At 37.9% G+C, this 17,775-nt stretch overlaps 3 protein-coding genes across 3 annotated transcripts; 1 reads left to right on the forward strand and 2 right to left on the reverse strand.

Moving 5' to 3' along the window:
• The first annotated feature begins 168 nt into the window (after positions 1-168).
• On the forward strand, positions 169-8,999 carry LOC137974892 (INO80 complex subunit B-like). Its single transcript, XM_068821897.1, has 10 exons — positions 169-322; positions 2,785-3,004; positions 3,218-3,318; positions 6,100-6,154; positions 6,872-6,974; positions 7,681-7,738; positions 7,868-7,971; positions 8,054-8,116; positions 8,269-8,384; positions 8,685-8,999. The coding sequence occupies exons 1-10, from the start codon at positions 253-255 to the stop codon at positions 8,821-8,823; spliced, it is 1,029 nt and encodes a 342-aa protein (XP_068677998.1). The 5' UTR covers positions 169-252; the 3' UTR covers positions 8,824-8,999.
• A 729-nt stretch (positions 9,000-9,728) lies between these two features.
• On the reverse strand, positions 9,729-12,562 carry LOC137974894 (DNA polymerase delta subunit 4-like). The gene is made up of 4 exons (XM_068821899.1): positions 12,407-12,562; positions 12,165-12,275; positions 11,032-11,143; positions 9,729-10,275 (listed from the first exon to the last, which is right to left on the reverse strand). Exons 1-4 carry the CDS (start codon positions 12,552-12,554, stop codon positions 10,251-10,253), a joined length of 396 nt encoding a protein of 131 aa, XP_068678000.1. The 5' UTR covers positions 12,555-12,562; the 3' UTR covers positions 9,729-10,250.
• A 237-nt stretch (positions 12,563-12,799) lies between these two features.
• On the reverse strand, positions 12,800-15,464 carry LOC137974893 (AH receptor-interacting protein-like). Its single transcript, XM_068821898.1, has 3 exons — positions 15,364-15,464; positions 15,090-15,269; positions 12,800-14,644 (listed from the first exon to the last, which is right to left on the reverse strand). The coding sequence occupies exons 1-3, from the start codon at positions 15,445-15,447 to the stop codon at positions 13,928-13,930; spliced, it is 981 nt and encodes a 326-aa protein (XP_068677999.1). The 5' UTR covers positions 15,448-15,464; the 3' UTR covers positions 12,800-13,927.
• Positions 15,465-17,775: the final 2,311 nt, after the last annotated feature.

The raw sequence follows: 17,775 nt of genomic DNA on the forward strand, positions 1-17,775 counted from the left end.
GGACTTAACTTCAGTGAGAAGCTCAAGCACGTGGCTAATTTGCCGTATCTGACTAAATCCCAGACGATCGGAGTTTTCGCAGTTTCCCGAACGTCCCAGCTTTTGCCGACCAATGAAAGCCATAAATCGTAGACATTCCCGATAATCTGGGACAAGATTCTAGCGATTTTCCGTTATGTTGAAAATTTTCTGGTGTCTACTTCATAAAAGACACTTTTTTGATCCGCAAATGATTTGTTTGCTGCGTGACACATGGGATCGAGGCGCCGCCATATTGGAAATATGGGGAAGAGAAAAGAAACGAGTGAGGACGATACAAGGGGTAAGTTGAAACTTTGATTTGTGCGTCTACACGCAATATATATTTACAACAATAGATAACTGCAAAAAGTATGACCACATTCAAAATCGACTCCTCTACGCGACAACAAAACTATGCCTTAATCCTTTTATTAACTGCCGAGAAAAACAAGAGACTCTACTGAAACACAATGTCGTATCCTTTTATTCACTTCCGTGAATACCACAAAAACCATATTTTACTCATGCGCAATCGAGATAAATAGTACACAGTTAATTTTTTGAATATTTCGGTATGGTTTTCACGTTGCGTCATCGATCCCCGCCATGTTGGTGGACAAAAACAAAAGATGTCTCATTAGCTCCTTTTGTTTGTCCACCAGCAATTGTACATTGCAGCATTGTTATGTGTGTCTCTGGAGATTGGTTGCAAACCACCTATAATTCTGCAGTCGTCTGAAATGTTTTATGCCAGCACAGCACAGGTAGCCCGGGCTCTTCAACTGCAAACAACAGTGAAACAATAGACCATTTTACAGTTGTGGCTAAGTTACCAGGCCTAGCAATGGAAGCGAGGCTGCCGGTGACCCTGATTTGATACAAACCTTCATGCTTTTGTAATTTTAATATGGACTAATTAGCGTTACAACAACACAATTTACATGATAAAAGCAGTGAGGTCTGTATCAATGCAAGGTCACCGGCAGCCTCGCAGCCATTAATAGGCTTGGTCGCTGAGCAGACAACTGTAAAATGGCCTATTCAACAGGGGCCAGTTGCTCGAAGCCTGGTGAGGCTGCTAACCATTGGTTAAGAGGTATCAAAACCTATAGGTTTCCAAGGTATTTAACGCTGGTTAGCACTAACCATGCTTCGAGCAACCCGGGCCAGGTATGTTTTCCAAACCTAGAACATTTCCTCTAGTAATCATTGTAATAATATGAATTATAAAATTCTCAACCATGGATAATGCAATTCCAGCTTTCTAATTGGCTCACTGCATCTCGGTTACCAGCCATTATACCTGCGTTTGACCTTACATGGAAATAAAGGCGGCAAATGTCACTCAGCATAAGATCTGGTAATAGTCAACTCGTTGCTACATTCCTCGTTGACTATTTACCTTCTTGTATCCAATGCATGCTCGTGGAATAATTGTAAATAAATACTGACTTGAATGATCCCCTCAGGAATGCCAGCTTGAGCTTGATTGCTGGATAAAGTTGTACCCTGTCACTTATTTGTATAAGAATAACACCCTTTGTATTCTGACTTGTTCTTTAAAGAACGTTGCTGTGTGCTTACAACGGTGATAGGGTATTAACAGTTGCTCACTTCAAATTATTGAAGTTATCATAAGGCATCTTATGAGAATCTCGACTGCACATTTGAATTGTCGACAGGAAAGATCAGCCAATTAATATTATTTACACCCAAAATATTTTGCAAAAATACTGTTGTAATTTTTTTTGCTTATCAGAGCCTGGCCTGTGGTCATGGTGATGCAGTCACAACAGTGACTCAAGTGCACTGTACTTTATTGTAGCTTCACACAAATGTTTATGTAATATCTGATCATCCAAGAACAACAGTAAAAAATCCTTTCCATCCTGCTAATTGCATTTATACCTCTCAAGTAAATATTGCTTTTTTTACGGGTTCTGATTAGTAAATTCAAAGGTGATTAGGTGACTACCGTTCATCTTCAAAATGTCAAAGAAAAGCAAAAATTTCTGTATGAATTCATTAGTATCCCATTAGTAAATACAGGGTTGCTTCTTCATCCTTTAGTTAATCAGCCTGTATGATGTATAATAAAGGAACGATACATTCCTCAGTGAAGGTGAATTGGTGGATAGGCACTATGCTTCATGGTTCAGTAAATATCAACTGCTATTCACCTCCTAATAGTTGAGAAAATTGTTGGTTCCATTTTTATGTTTTATATTGATGGTGCTGTTTAACAATCTTTAAAGGTTAGGGTTATATTTAGATAAACTAATTTTATTAAGTACTTTGCTTCAGCAGTTTGACAACCAAATGATGTATGTACAGTAAATAATTAACAGTTGTTCCCCAAAGCAGAGGTGAATAGTAGTGGATATTGATGGAACTGCAAAGTGGCGAGGTTTTATTAATATCCATCCCTTTCACTGACACTGAGGTGAATAATAATAATAATAATAATAATAATAACAATAACTTCTTCTTCTTCTTCTAATTATTATTATTATTATTATTATTATTATTATTATTAATATTAGTATTATTATTGTTTTACTATATACCACACATACTGAATAAAAAGTGAACCAAAAAACTCAGGACTTTATCTTTGTAAAAATAAACGTGTAAAATTTCAAATCTTGTGTGCCGGCTACTTGGAGGTGAATAGTACTTGGCAAATCACCTCTGAGTTGGCCAATCAGCATGCAAAGCATGTGTGTACATACTAATCAATTTTATCCAATGTTATTTTCACAGAGTCATCTTCCACTTCACCCAAAAAGAAGCACAAAAGGAAACACAAAAAGCACAAGAAAAAGAAAGATCATGGACCAGAGGGATATGATGAAGAAAGGAAAAAAGAAAAGAACAAGGAAAAGAGCAAATCAAGAGAAAAAGAAAAGAATGGAAATAAGGGAGGTGGAAGAGCTGTTAAGCTCAAAATCAAGCTTAGGGGAGAAACTGTTGCAACAACTCAGTGAGTAGTTCGTGGTGTAAAGTATGGTATTTTGAAAATTCTGAATAGATGCTTTTTCACATGTTGTAACTTTGTTGAATAAAATGTGCCTAATTTTATTCCAACTTCAGTGGCCATTAAATGGCACTTATTAAGTTGTTGACAAAGCACATTTATGGAAGCAAACAACTTAGTGCGCTCTTTCATGGCATGGCAAAATTTTGTTGTTACCAGAATGGCAAAGATAGTCCCTGTCAAATTAAAAGAGCCTGTGATATCCAGTGGAGAAGAAGATGAACCAGTTGAGGAGGATAACTTCCAGCAAACATGGCAAGGTAGCACATTTTGAACTTTGATGAATACTATGAAAATTATGCTTAGATGTGTGTTGTTGTGAAGTGAGATCATCCAGGAAAGAGTAATCTTAAGAAGGACAATAGAAAAGCTGGTTTGCAAACTTAAGACAAACTAAACCATTGCCAACTGCTACTCAGTGGTAAAACAGTCTTAGAGCAACAAAAGAGCTTTAGAGCTTCTACAGATCGCGACATGCCAATCACAGTCCTCCCCTTCCCTCCTAGCAGCATCATGGTTGAATAGATAGACCAATAACATCATGTTTCTACTGACCATTCAAGTAAAAAAAAAAGATTACTTATCTAATATATAGACTTGCCACAAGTCGACCTCACGATAACCCCAGAAGAAAATGTTTCGGCGAGCGAATCGTGATTTTTCGTACATGAAGTGAATGAGCGAGCGACGAAGTCGCGAGAGGTCGACTTGTCTCGCTTGCAAAGTTTTCATTTGCGTCTCGCGCCAAAAAGGAGTTGACGTCATTCGCAAGCCCTGAACTTGATGGCAGGCGCAATCCGACGAAAACAGTCGAACATGTTTGTTTCTACGAAATTGAAAGAGGAAATTTGTTAACTTTGTGCTAAAGGTATCAGAAACAAAGATGAAATAAAACGAAAGCTTTTTTTCAATCTCGAGTCACTGCTTGGAAAGGAGACCTCCAGTGGTATTTTCTGGACCAACACTTGTGCCGTGATTTGTGCTGATAGAAACGAAAGACTAATATATTCGAAAGATTAGCAAGTAAGGGAAAGCTTCGAATCGTCAAGAAAGTCAATAGATTTCACTCATGAAAGATCAGGTACGCTTCAGGTGTAGGAGACGTACTAGACCGGGATTAAAAGATACATCTTAATGAAACTTAAGCTTACCATTTAGCGATGCAATGACTCTCGTCGATGAAGACACATGCATTTTAAAATTTTTTGTTCCATTCAACTAAAAATGTGTCGATAGTCGTTGAGAATCGCCTCGGGACTTCCAGACACCCGTTAATAGTTAAGATTTTAAATGTGTTGTCTCCTAAATAGCGACCGGCTAGAGACCAAATCTTTCGTGAGTGAAATCAGTGGAAGAATTATGAAGACGATAGCATTGCCACCCGCTCCAAGTAAACGACCAAAAGCGTACGGGACTAGTTCAAAGGTCAGACTTTTCCCAGCTTCGGTTGGAGAAGACACAAACAGATCTATGCAAGACAGATATTCTTCAATTATTTTCCTCTGATGGTCGCGTAATTTGGAATATCCGGTGGCCTTAGTAGCATGTTTGAAAATCACGCTTCACTGCGTGTGGCAAATTTTGATTGACAACTCTATCCCCTGGGGTCCACGAGGACTACTCTGATTGGCCTAGCTCAGCGACCCGTTTTTGGGTCGCTAATTTGGCGCCAATCAAGAATGAAAAGTCCTTCGTTCCACTCGTATCTAGACGAAGGACTTTTCGAAAGTCTATCTCATATACTGTGTAATGGTAACATATTACCAGTAGAAAGATAATAACCTCGCTATTTCCATGAAACGCAACTTATTTAATTGTAAACAACGGGAGACAACTTAGCTAGAGATAGCGACTACTCTTAGTACAATCTCAGTACAATTAACTTTAATACTTCTCTACGCTTAACTGACCACAGGCAAAGTACTGTCCTTCTCTTTGACGAAATCTCCTGAAGACTTCTTTCACAGTATCACACTCCACGGAAACCAACTGTAGACTTGACAGCAGAATGTCAGAATCACACACGAACAGGGAAATCCCTTCACTTGTCACACATTATCACTTGGAAATCACACACAGGGAGTGAAGTACTGAATCACAACAACAACAACAACCGACTGACTGTCTAGAGAGCCGCTTACATAGCTATCCAAAGAGAGTCTAGAAGTTTCCAAAAGTAACTATTCATAGCTATTACAATAAACTCTATTTTTAAACTTACAAGTCACAAACTATTTTGAAACTGATGAGTCACAGGTCTAGGAAATTCTTGAAACAACATATTGTGTGACATTGACCTTCGAAAACTTTCTAGATAATTCTGATCTTTGTAACAACTGACACTACACAAACGTCTTGACTTCAAGGATGACTTCTCCAGGTTGTTGAAACATCAGTTAGTGTCGCCAAGTTGGCAACAACATTCCTCAGGACTACTCCCACCTGGACAATCTTACCTTGTCAAGTTTAGATATGACTTCTGGTTTCAAACCACTTGCTACAAATTATCCAGTCATTGCTCAGAGTAGCAGTTGAACTTGAAGTGTCTATAAGTATTTTTACAATGACTGCAAAATTCTCGCACACTCATTGGCTAATTCTTATTGTCAATAACCAGACAGACACAAAAATTTGTAATTTATGTGAAATTGACGCGATATTGGTGGCGTCAGCTTAAGAAAATTGTAGTTTCTCGCATTTTTGTCTCGCGTTCTTCTCGTGTTTTGACTTAATTTTGATCCTTCTGCCTTTTTGTTATTGTAAAAAGCAAATTGATGTCAGTTTTTCATGCGTCAGTCCTGTTATTGATCATGAATTTTGTCTGTGGATCCACTTGGCTATCGCCTCGTGGATCCACAGCTACTATGACGAAATTCATGATCAATAACAGGACAGACGCATGAAAAACTGACATCAATTTGTTAAATGCAAAACAAATGCCCTAACCCCGGATCATGACACCTCCTACACACTGTAGCTGCCATTTGTTGTGAAAAAAAATTATTGTGGCAGGGATAACTATATTATCATTGTCTTTAAAGGAAATGAAAAAGAAGAACCTGAGGTTACAGAAAAAGAACGTGGGGACTCTGATGAGTATGTTGTTTTATTTACGTACCTTAAAAATGTTATGTTTGTGTGTTGGACTCCTTTTAATTTAAGAGCACTATGATTTTTGCTTGTGTAACTTTATGCTTTCGTTCACTAATGGTCAACTAACAAGTTAAAAAGAGATTTCCAGTTTAGTAACTTTGTGAGAGACAGTTGGTTACTGGTAGTGTATTTTAACTATTTTTTGTTTGTTGTGGAGTTTCAAGTTTACTTAGTATTAAGTATAATAGGTGCACTTGTCAACCGTCTTACATATGATTGTTGATGGACGCACTGTTTTCTCCGGCGAAAATGTCTTGCTTTACTCATGACAACAACACAGTATTGGCACTTTTCATAAAATTTTCGGTTTTGATTTCAGATGAGATATTGCTGTTTTTTCCAAATTCCTTTGCGACGGAGTTTTCAATAGACTGTTTATGTTAGCCGTGTAAGCCAAGTCAATAGGATCCTTGTTCACGAGATCAGTCATTCATTCTTAAGCCGTTCAACTCTATCTGTTAAAAAAAGGAACTAAGGAACGTTTTTGCGTGAGAGGTCACAATTGCTCATTAGCATTGCCTTTTTTAATTATCCATTTAACAGGTATCTTGGAGAGAAATTTACTTAATGGCCTTAATTATTTCTTTTAAAAGTTGAAAAGCATTGCCATTTTGACATTTTTATGCATAATTTGTAAGTGGTCTTGATGTTTCTTTTCAGACAAGAGGAACAAAAATGGTTGGATGCATTAGAAAGGGGTGAACTGGATGACTTTGGGCGTGTGAAACAGGACAAGGATGTCAGCATGATGACCGCTAGACAAGTATTCAATATCAAACTTCTCTCTTCTTTTTGTGTTTATCGCTCTATGTGCAACACTCAGCACATTGCATATTGGAGAAGCAGTGTGGCCCAGTGGTTTAAGCGCTTGCCTTGAAATCTGGAGATCCTGGATTCAAACCCCCTTCTGACCACCAGTCAAATTTGATCCTGGTAGTCCCTGGTTTAACTTCTCTGCTGCACTTGTTTAGAAATAGCCAACTGGTTTGCCCGCAGCCAGTTGGGATCCTTTTAACAGTTTGTTGTTGTTGATCTGTTCTGTCGTTTCATTTGTTTCATTGGCCCTATGAGGGGAGTGGTCAATTAAGTATGTGTGTGTACATGTATGTACTGGTAACATGATAAGCATTAATGAGAGTGATAAGCATTGTTCATGTTGTAACCTTTCTAGTGGCAGTTAATTCATCTTTATGAAGTTGTTTGATAAAACCAAATTCTTCTCATTTCACTCCCCGCTGGCGCAGCACCAAAGCTTCTTTAGAAACTATCCCCATCACATTATGTATAGTTTTTCTCACTTGAATGGAACACTCCTTTCTTTCGTTACATTTTCAGGACTATAATTCTGTATCATTTCCCCTTTTCAAATGGTATATACTATTTGAATCCAGCCCATTCCAAGACGGGACTTGAACATTCTACTTTTAAGTATTAGCCTAAATAAACGAGATGTGTTTTTCTTTTTTCAGAGAGCTATGCTTGGTCATGAAATAGAAGGCGAAAATCAACTCCTGGAATTACCAACAGGTTCTTTGAATTTTGTTGTCACAGGACTGAGTGAACTAAGAGACAGCTTGTATTAAGCTACTACATTTATAGTTTTCCTGTGGGATTTTTACTCTATCACAAGATTTAAATCTTCCTCTTTTTATTCAGAGCCAAGGAGGAAAAGTGAAGACTCAGAAGAAGCCCAAAAAAGAAGAAAACAAAGAGCCAAGAAGCGGAAACAGCAAATGCAGAAAAAAATTGAAGAAAACAAGGTAGTATGGTACCTTTAGGTACTGGACAAAGACTGCTTAAGGCTTAAAAACCTAAATTTTGTCCTCCTGGTTCTGTTTTTAGACCCAAACTGTCAAAAAGCTTTTGGACAGAGAAGCCACAAGATCTCGGAAAGAAGAAGAAAAGGTGGGCTAGTCACATTTACAATCCATCTGTTAACTTCGCGTTTTGCTTGAAGTCTTCTCTTTGCCGACTTCAGTGGATCATTACTGAATCATTTTTACCTTTTACTTAACATGACACAAAATTAAGCTGGCCTATTTTGTGGGTTCTTTCAGGCACGCCGGAAAAAACAAGAAGTTCCACATATTCGATACATCAGCAATCAAAATGGTTTTGCTTTGTCCTTTTCCAAAGGTTTGGAGTTTCCATTACAAGTGCAGTTACCTCACAAGTAAGTTATACTCAAAGGCAAAATTCTCTTAATGCGGTCAATGGATTTGTGTTCTTGTGCACAAAAATAGTAAGTGCAAAACTAAATCAATTGAAAATTCTAAGATGTCCACCTACATGTAAAGCACTTTGTTTTGATTTCTTTTCATATTTGCATAGATTTTTGGATCTGCTTGGAAGTCAACCATCTTTGATGAACTTGAAGCAGCAATACATTTTCTGGGTTCAATTTGCTTAGCTGTGTTTTGCTAATAATTGATGTTTTGTATTAATTAAATGCTCATCTATTTGATGTTTCCAGACCACCAGAGCCACGGTCAACATGTGCAGCACAAGGATGTATGAATCTGAAGAAGTATTCATGTTCCAGCAACAAGCTGCCTGTTTGTAGCATGGAGTGTTACAAAAAAGTAAATCTCCTCCAAACTGCTGTTGTATGATAATAGTACAACTTCAGGGTTCGAACTTGATGTCCTGTCAGTTACGACACTAGTACCGTATGACCTCCACTATTTCCAGCAGATGAAATTACAGTAACAAATTATTGCTGTGTTGCTTTCTAATTTATTTGAAGATTTGCTGTCTTACCAAGAATAAATTTTCTGTGTTATTTGGATAGTGAGGTGATTCTATCATGAGTGGCACCTTATACATGTTGGACTGTTGGGTTCCTCTTCAAACCCGGAGGTCAAGTGGGTAGCTGCTACTTGCGGCTATTAACTAATTGCACCTTTCATTACCATTGGGACTAGTAAGTTCAACTTTGGAGCAACTCTTTTTTTAAGCCAGCAACATATTGTGGTGAAAGTTGGTGGACTTTTAAAAGTACTGACAAAGTGGATGAAAATCTGCCAAGCACAATGAAGAATGTGATCCTTTGACCTTTTCCACTAGTGATTGATGATTGCAAGAAAAACCGGTTGATTAAAAGTTGAAATGTCGAGTCTGCTTGGATATGAACAGTGCAGTAAAATATATCAGGGACATTGCCATGGATATCAGAATTTAAGACCTTGCATGAGATCAACATCAATTGATGTCCTGTTTTGTCCTATCATGTATAGACTTGCCACAAGTGGACTGCGAAAGAGAGTGAGCGAGCGAGCAAGCGAAATCAAGGAACGAAGCCCCTATATCATGTATAATTATCCCTTTGACTCCCAATCTGGTTTGAACCGGCCATACTATTTAAGTATTTCACTCTGTCTAATGCCAGACAACTTTACTTGTCAATGGGGGAACCCTGGGAGTCATTGTTCTGATAAAATATTTGTGCCAGCCAAACAAACAACAAAATACCAACTGCAAACTGAAAAATGTTTTCCTTTTTTTTCATTCATCTTACCATCTTACCAGGTACTTTTACAAAGTACAACTTGAACACATGTACTGTTAACAATTGAGTGCACCACACATTTACTATAATTAACAGACAGCACTTAAAAGTTTCTGAAGTACGATATCTTATTCTAATGAACTTGTCTTGCTTTTTCTAAAAAAAGTTAAAAATAATTTAAACGTTGTAATACAACCCGAACAAAAATTAGTATTAATTTAATGAAGTCCCTGACTAGCAGACAGCATTTACTGTGTGGTGCCAAGTATCAAAGATGCAACCAACTATTCATTATTTTATGTATCTCCTCCCCATAAGAAAATGAGACCAGATGCTGTTGATTATGACAGAACCACTCTAATTCAGATGCTTGTTGTCAATATCTGGCTGATCTTTCACATATATCCTTCTTTGTAGTCATTCCATGCTATGAATTCTTCTTAAAACCTTCCTTGTAAATATTGTTTCCACACTGGTCCTTTTCCAGTCCTGTATTATGTTTTTTAAGCTTGTGTATTTTCACTGTGCCTTCTAAATAATGGTGTTGTACCATACACTAAAAAATATACAAGGAATTTCATCAAGTTATTTTAATAAACTGACAAATGCGCAATTGCAGAAAATGGATATTTTTTCTGGAATTTTCCAAATTGTTTTCTTATTTCACTTAACAGTGATTCCCTGTTAGCTAAGTTCTTTAACACAATCCTTCTATCTGACTACTACCTAGGACAATAGTTAATTTTTGATAATATAATAAGAAATGAAAGAACACAATTTGATTGAAAACACCAGGATTCAATATAAATAGCCTTTTTGGCGTTGGAGTCGGGCTAATTTAAACAATAAACTCCAAAAACCCTGGTTGATGCAGTTTCAAACTCTGTCAAATTCTAAACCTTGCTGTGAATGTTTGCATTAATTTTTAACAAGACTGCTGAAGTACATGTCACAGATGTTCAATCTGTCCCAGCGAAATCTCCATAAGAGTGTACCTTGGAGAATGTTGATTAGTAACTTTGGAGGTGATTACCACCGTAACATTCAGTACTTTGCAGCCAATAGAAAAAATTTATGGTACATGACTATTGTAACTGGTTGTGTCAGCAATTTTTTGGTGCATTATTTATTCAGCTTATGTGGCTTATACTGAAACAATGATACTCGCTCCCTGTTGATGGAAATAGTGGACATTTATTTACTTGGCTACTTCATGGGGGGGGGGGGGGGGGGGGGGTTAAATACCTACCACTTTTTACCTCCACTTGAATAAACAATAGTTAAATATTTCCTGGACACAAACAGTACTTACCATTCAGTGTATGTGGTATCACCGGGGTGTTGTAAAATGATTTCTTTAACTTCCTTTGGTGGGTAAAGTCCATATTCTTCAGCCCGTTCCCATCTCTCTAGCCGTGTAATGCCTATTAGAACATGGGTAAAATGTTGATTGCTTGTTATAATGGTTCTCAGACAATTCACCCCATGTACAATCGGTCCCCAATAGTGGGATATTCCATTTATGATGTAATTCCAGGGTATGGATGCGTAACATTCCTACTCGGTTTCTTTTTTTTGTCTCAACCCTTTGAAAAACCTTTACTACCTCTTCACTTTTTTGTCAGTGCATTTGAAAGAGGTTTCCTATCAGTCGAATTATAATGGACCTCATCCAAAGGGGGGGTTCGGATGGAGGGTGCAAACTGCAGGTTGCAGGTTAGGACTGCAAGTCATTGTTTCACCACAGCTGAAACATTACCCAAACCCGGTACTAATGCTAACATCAGGGGTTTCAAAAACTTTTGAAGTAGATGCCTGGATGGGCTAATCAATGTAAGCAGAAGTCACTCTTGTCTTTTACAAGGGTTTGAGTGAAAGTGGGTGGCGGTGAGAGGCAAATTTCTGACAACATAGGCAGCAGTATACCACCAGTGACCGACTTCTAATCAAACCCCTGGTTTGTTATAAATTATGGCTAAATTAAGCCTAAACTCTCTGCTTTTCATTTTTACTATTGTCTCATTTTTGTAAAGGTTCGGGTTGTTTCAGTACTGGTATAACCAGACTTGCCAACTCTAGATCTCACGGTTTTGCCACGAGACTCGCGATTTTGACCACAATCTCACGGTCTCACGATTTCTCGCCAAAGTCTCACAACAAATTGAAAATGAGTCATGAGATGGAAGATTTGTTGTTCTGAAACTGAAAGCAAAAATCTGATGTCTTTTTTCAGCATAGTTTTATGGATCATAAGTGGAATGTCCCAGTCGAACAGATGACCTTCCGATTACTAGTTTTATAGTTAGCATGCTCCACACTGAGTTACAGAATAGCCTTGCAAGCTGGGCCATTAACCAAGTGCAGAGTAATTGAACAGAATCTGGGATCAAGTATGTAAGGTATCAGTCAAAGCTAAAGGAGTCTAACGAATCATTACGGACTTACCAATGCAAGGACCATACTCAGAATCTAAGTCAAACTCTTTTAACAGCTGAAACTCTTTCTCAAGGTCTTGCTTTTGATCTTTTAATGAAGATTCTTTGAACAATTCAGCATCTAGAATTAAAACTCAATTCTCACTGGTGCAGCAATCCCACTGAGTATTTCAATTCTAGATGTATTTTAAAGTAAACTTGAACGTGAATTTCGTCAATTATTGCATATAGAAAGTCCTAATTAGCCCTTACCTCTATCGTTTAAATCCTGAGTCTTTTTCTTCGGTAATTTTTGGATGATCGGTCTGTCTTTTTTCGTCTTTGGAAATGACTCTGTGATAAGCTTTGAGGAAGCCATTTTTACTGGTCTTCGTAACGCGAAAAACAGCTGGATTGTCATGATGAGATTTCCTGGAACGAGCAATCTCATTGGTTAAGGAAAACTGAAAAAGAGTGTTTCTCAGGAGACGGGAAAATCAAGAATCCTGGATCACCGAGATGATGGGAACTGTAGAATATATTCAGGTCGACGGGCCAAGGGTGGATTTGTTCATTCCAAAACGGTGAAAATGTTATTTTATCACTAGTGATAGTGGGTATTTTGAGAGGCTTGGGTTGAGGCATTTGTAAATTTCTGAAATAATGTAAATCCGTCAAACTGTCTATTTTATCTTAGCAATCTCATGATTAATTAAAATCCTTCCAACTATTTGTCAAAGGAAACCACTCTGATGAAGAGATAACATTCGAAATATTGACCCTCTTTGGTCTACACTTCAATTTGGGCTTTTAAATGAAGTTTAATTAAACATCTAATCCTAAAATGACTAAAATCTATGTGTAACTCAACTTATTTGATAAACCAAAATTACTTGCTAGTAACCCTTCAATTCTGAAAGTGAGACTTGTCTTATGCCGGACGATTTGACTTGTTGAAGGGGGCCACTTCGGGAATTACTAAACCACGAAACAGCGAAACGAAACACTAAAACATTATGTATGACCCCACCATACACTGAATACAAACCAACAAAGGTTGGATTTGAGATTAAATATCGTTTTAGGCCTAATCAGGCCTAAAATGTTATTGCTCCTAATTCTTTGAGATTAAGATTAGAATTCAGAGTAAGACTGAGATTTGGAGCAATAGCCTTTTAGGCCTAATTAGGCCTAAAACAATGTTTAATCTCAAATCCAACCTTTGTTGGTTAGTATTCAATGTATGGTGGGGGTCATACATGGTGTTTTGGTGCTTCGTTTCCCTGTTTAGTAATGTGTGGCCACTTCAGGGATGCATTAATGGGGTATTTATAATAAAGTGGCCAGGAGATGATGTGTCGAGACTTTTCAATGAGTCCACCAGAAATGGAAAGCAATGAAGAGTTGTGTTATGTATCGGAAGGTCAGAACTACGATTGAGGAGGAATCTTCATCATTTTCCAATGTTGTATGTTCACTCCAGGCCAGTCCAGTGCTATGAAACAGCCTTGATTGGCTGTTTCTTTAAACCAATGCACTGTTCAAATTTCAACTTAGTTAGCTCTTCTTGTTTCATTCTGGACAAGATTATTTAAGGTTTATGATACACTTATATTCTGACAAAAGTCTGAAGCTTTCAGGGCAAATATCAATGCCCTTTAATTTTGCAATGGCTTCTCTTGCTAAAAAAATTATGAAATGAGACATGCTGAAGTATGAGATTTTTCCTTGGAGACAAGCGTGAATATCATTATAATAAAAGCGAGCCATTATGGAAGAGTTCTTGGTCATTAATCACTTAAAAAGTGTTTTTAAACTGTCCCTGTCCTGAGCATCATGCTCTTTGGTAAGCCTCTCTAGTTCAACTAGTTCCTTGTTGACAGCCTTTGAAAGTGAAGGGTCTAAAGTCATCACCCTGATGAAATCCTCCCTGGCTTCTTTTGGATTCCAGCATTTTACATGAGCCTTAGCACGTCTAAATAGTGCCTTGATGTTATCTTTGTCTTTTTCAAGGACTGTTGATGTGTGTTCAATGACTTCATAAAAATCTCCAAGGAAAAGCTTGCATTGTGCATAATTCAATAAAAAGGGGATTTTCATTCTATCAAGGTTAAGCCATGGCAAATCTCCAGGTTTTTCACGTAAACACAGCTGCTCCAGGCAGCCCAGTGCTTCCGCATACTTCTCTGCAGCTTCTTTATACTTTTTCTCCTGATACAATTTGTTCCCAGTGTCTTTAAGCAATGGAACAAGAGATAATTTTTCTTCTGAATCCATTTGCCATGTCTCCTTCTGAAATTCACCAGGCTTCTCAAATTTTAAAAGTTCCATTTCAAACACAAGATCTTGTTCATTGATCAGCAAGTCATCCAGGTCTGGGTATCCTGTTGATTTTATGGCTGATAAACTACAAGAGTGTTCCTGATGATCATGTTCCACTGTCAACTCCCCATTCCTCTTTTTAGCAAGGTTACGCAAGCTTTTGGAAACAATAGGATAACCTCCTACAAGCTTAAGAAATCACAGAATATTTTGACAAAGCTCTTCAACACATACTACAAGGTTTGTTCTAAAATACTCTAGTCATTAAAAGAAATGAAATCTAAACAACTGTTAAGTAACAAGGCATTTTAAGACACTCTCTGACAAGCCCAAAGGTACAAACCTGCAGTGCACTCAGATACCAAGATGATGGGAAATCCCATCAATCATCTCAACTCTCCCAAACTCCCACGGATTAAAATGATTCTTACCAGCAGATGTTTTTGCAAAACACTGATTCCTATGGAAAAAGCTGACTCCTAAAGATGAATTTTTCTGATTTTTGCCGCCTCCACGAGGACTCGAGGTAAAATGGTGGGATGCCTCTGGGGCAGGGAGATAATTAGACAAGCGAATTGTCTCTTCTTTTTAATCGATGTGCCCAAACCGTGCAATTCGCAACATCTGATCTCACCGATTTATGGCAAGAAAATCGAGCCACTTCTCTTTCCTTCATGGATTTGATAAGTTGCTCCCAGACTTCTAGTTTGAACTTCTTTCCAATAAGCAGTTCAAAAGGCTGTCCAAGATCTCTGCTGCAATCGATCTGGGTCTTCTCTTCATCAGCTTTGAAGGTCTTAAAATGAAACGTGGCCTGCATTACAAAAAAAAAAAATGATCCAGATTTACCTAGAAATACATTTAATTTCTTCCTACTATAAACGAGCAATAGAATGAAACGTTTTTACTTTCGACCCATTTTCAAATTCAGGAACATCCCCTTCGCCAGCATACAGAACGTTCTTTGTAATCAAACGTTCTTCGGTCGCCATTTTTGACAAGTGCAAGAAAAATTAAAAGCAACTGGTGACTGGTGTTAGTAACCAGTCTCTCGCTTTCATCTCGGTTCAGACTGAGGTGGTTCATTCAAATCGTTCAAGAAGACGGCCACAGCATCCCAGTCAGACAGGTTACTAAAGTACGCCTCACATGATAAAAAAGGTAGAAAGATTTGAAAGATATACAATAAAAAGCGCCCGAAGAATATGGTAATTAGAATTCTAGCAGTTTAAAATAAAAAAAAAATACATCACAGTCAAGAGCCATGTAAAATGAACTAGGAATAGTTGACGAATTTTGATCACGAATCATTAAACCTAATTTACTAACTTCACAAATATTTAACAATTAACTATCACTGGGTATAAATACAAACTTAAAAATTCATGTAGTTGTTTAAATTGATGAGGATAAACTATTATTTTAAAGAATACCTGAATTTTTTTCATCTTTGATCTTTATCTTTGTTTCTTCCTCGATAATCTTGTCCTTAATATTGTCATGATATTAGCTTTCCGTCGATGCAGGTCAACTATCGTGCAAAGTATAAATGCAAACATAAGAATTTGTGAAGTTTTTACCTCGGAAGCCTCTGATTATAAAATTCCCCCCCCCCCCCCCCCGGGGGATCGCAAAGGTTTCATATGCCCGGCATATGCCCAGGGGATGTTGAAGCTTCGATTTGACCGATAGTTAAGATCGTAGAAGTAGTAGTAGTATTCTGGCCTTTCTTTGGACGAATTCTAGGACCTACCCAAACAATTTAGGCAAGTTTTGGAAACTGAATACTTCAATTGATGTTGTGTTTTGCTGGTAGGACTGGGTAGCTCGACACTTAAAAAAAATCTTTGAAATGAGAATCGGGGGTCTTCCCTTCAGTCGTGGAATGGCAAAATTACCCAAAATTCTTTTTGGGCAAAGAACAAGGCAACTTGAGAAGAACGAGACTTGCCCCTCATCAAATGGATGAAGCGCGGCCGGAGGTAAAAGTGAGAAGAAAATTTCTAGCCAGATACTAAGGAGTAGTTCCATAAAGGAGAAATTAAATAAATCTAAGAACTCTATCGGACTCTTACAAGCTCATCTCGACAAGAGCACATCACCCTAAAAGCCTCAGATACACCGTAAGGGCAAACATCACGCCTGATGAAGAAGACTTCTGATTTCTGAACAAGTTTTTATCACAGAAAATTGGCGTGGCGACGAAGTAGTGCTTTTTTTGCTGTTATCCTCGTAACAAAAACTGTTCTTGTCAAAGGAACGGTATAATGTAACTAAGAGAATACTGAGATTTATATTTGCAGATTACTAAAGTCAAAGTCTATATCTCTATGCAATAAGCGCATTAAAAATTTCTTCATAATACTGTATAGAAGTCTATTTTTAATGATTTTCCTGCTACTGTATATGGCGGAAATTACATTCTGTCCCTCAGTAAACCTAGAACAATCAGTTTTGGTCTTAATTCTTTTTTTTAGTTATGAGCTAAGTTGTGAAATGCGTTACCTGTAATTTTATCCGTAATGCTGAGTTAACAGGTTTTAAAATCAGAATCCAGGGCCGCATTTTGTGTGGCTGCCGCTTTTCTTTTGAATTAATTTTTCTTCAAATATTTGATATTTAGTTATGTATCCGTATATGCTATGTATTTTAGCTGTAAATGTAATGTCTCGAAGATAGCAGCTCTTGTAGTTACTCTGAAATTTGAGATGAGAGAAAGTTTAGGCATGTGTGTATGTTAGCTTTAGTACGGCGCGTGCGCACACTTTGCATTCCGTGACTCCAGTGCTTACCATATGAGAGATAAAATGACTTTTTCCATGAATATTTAAGCGATCGAAATCTTTCGCTAAATTGACAAGAGCGGTCCGGAGCTGTGAGTAGGAGAGGGATCTGTCTCATATGGTTTAGGGACCAACAGTTCTCTCCCTTCACATATCATATCATATATCTTTATTTACCCTCGGATTTTTAGATTAGCTTGGTGTAGCTAATATCTCCGAGCATTTACCCTCCCAACCATGATACATCACAAAAGACAGACCACAACACCGGGAACTACATGCCCTACTCTTTACGACAAGTGTGCGGGTTCTTTTACGTCCCACCGGATTATGAACATTGAAGGGTTGTGAGACGGGACCTCCGACTTATCGTCCTTATCCGAGAAGTCTAGAGAGTCTAACCATTTGCAGATGTAATTACAAAGGCAGCACTTTCTCCTCAGTTATTTAAAGACCCTGAGTGTTGGTCCGGCCGGAGTTGAACTCACGACCTCCCGCGTGACAGCCCGGTACTCAACCAACTGAGCCACCGGTGCA

The sequence above is a fragment of the Montipora foliosa genome, chromosome 11, assembly GCF_036669935.1.
Source record: "Montipora foliosa isolate CH-2021 chromosome 11, ASM3666993v2, whole genome shotgun sequence".
Lineage (NCBI taxonomy): Eukaryota > Metazoa > Cnidaria > Anthozoa > Scleractinia > Acroporidae > Montipora > Montipora foliosa.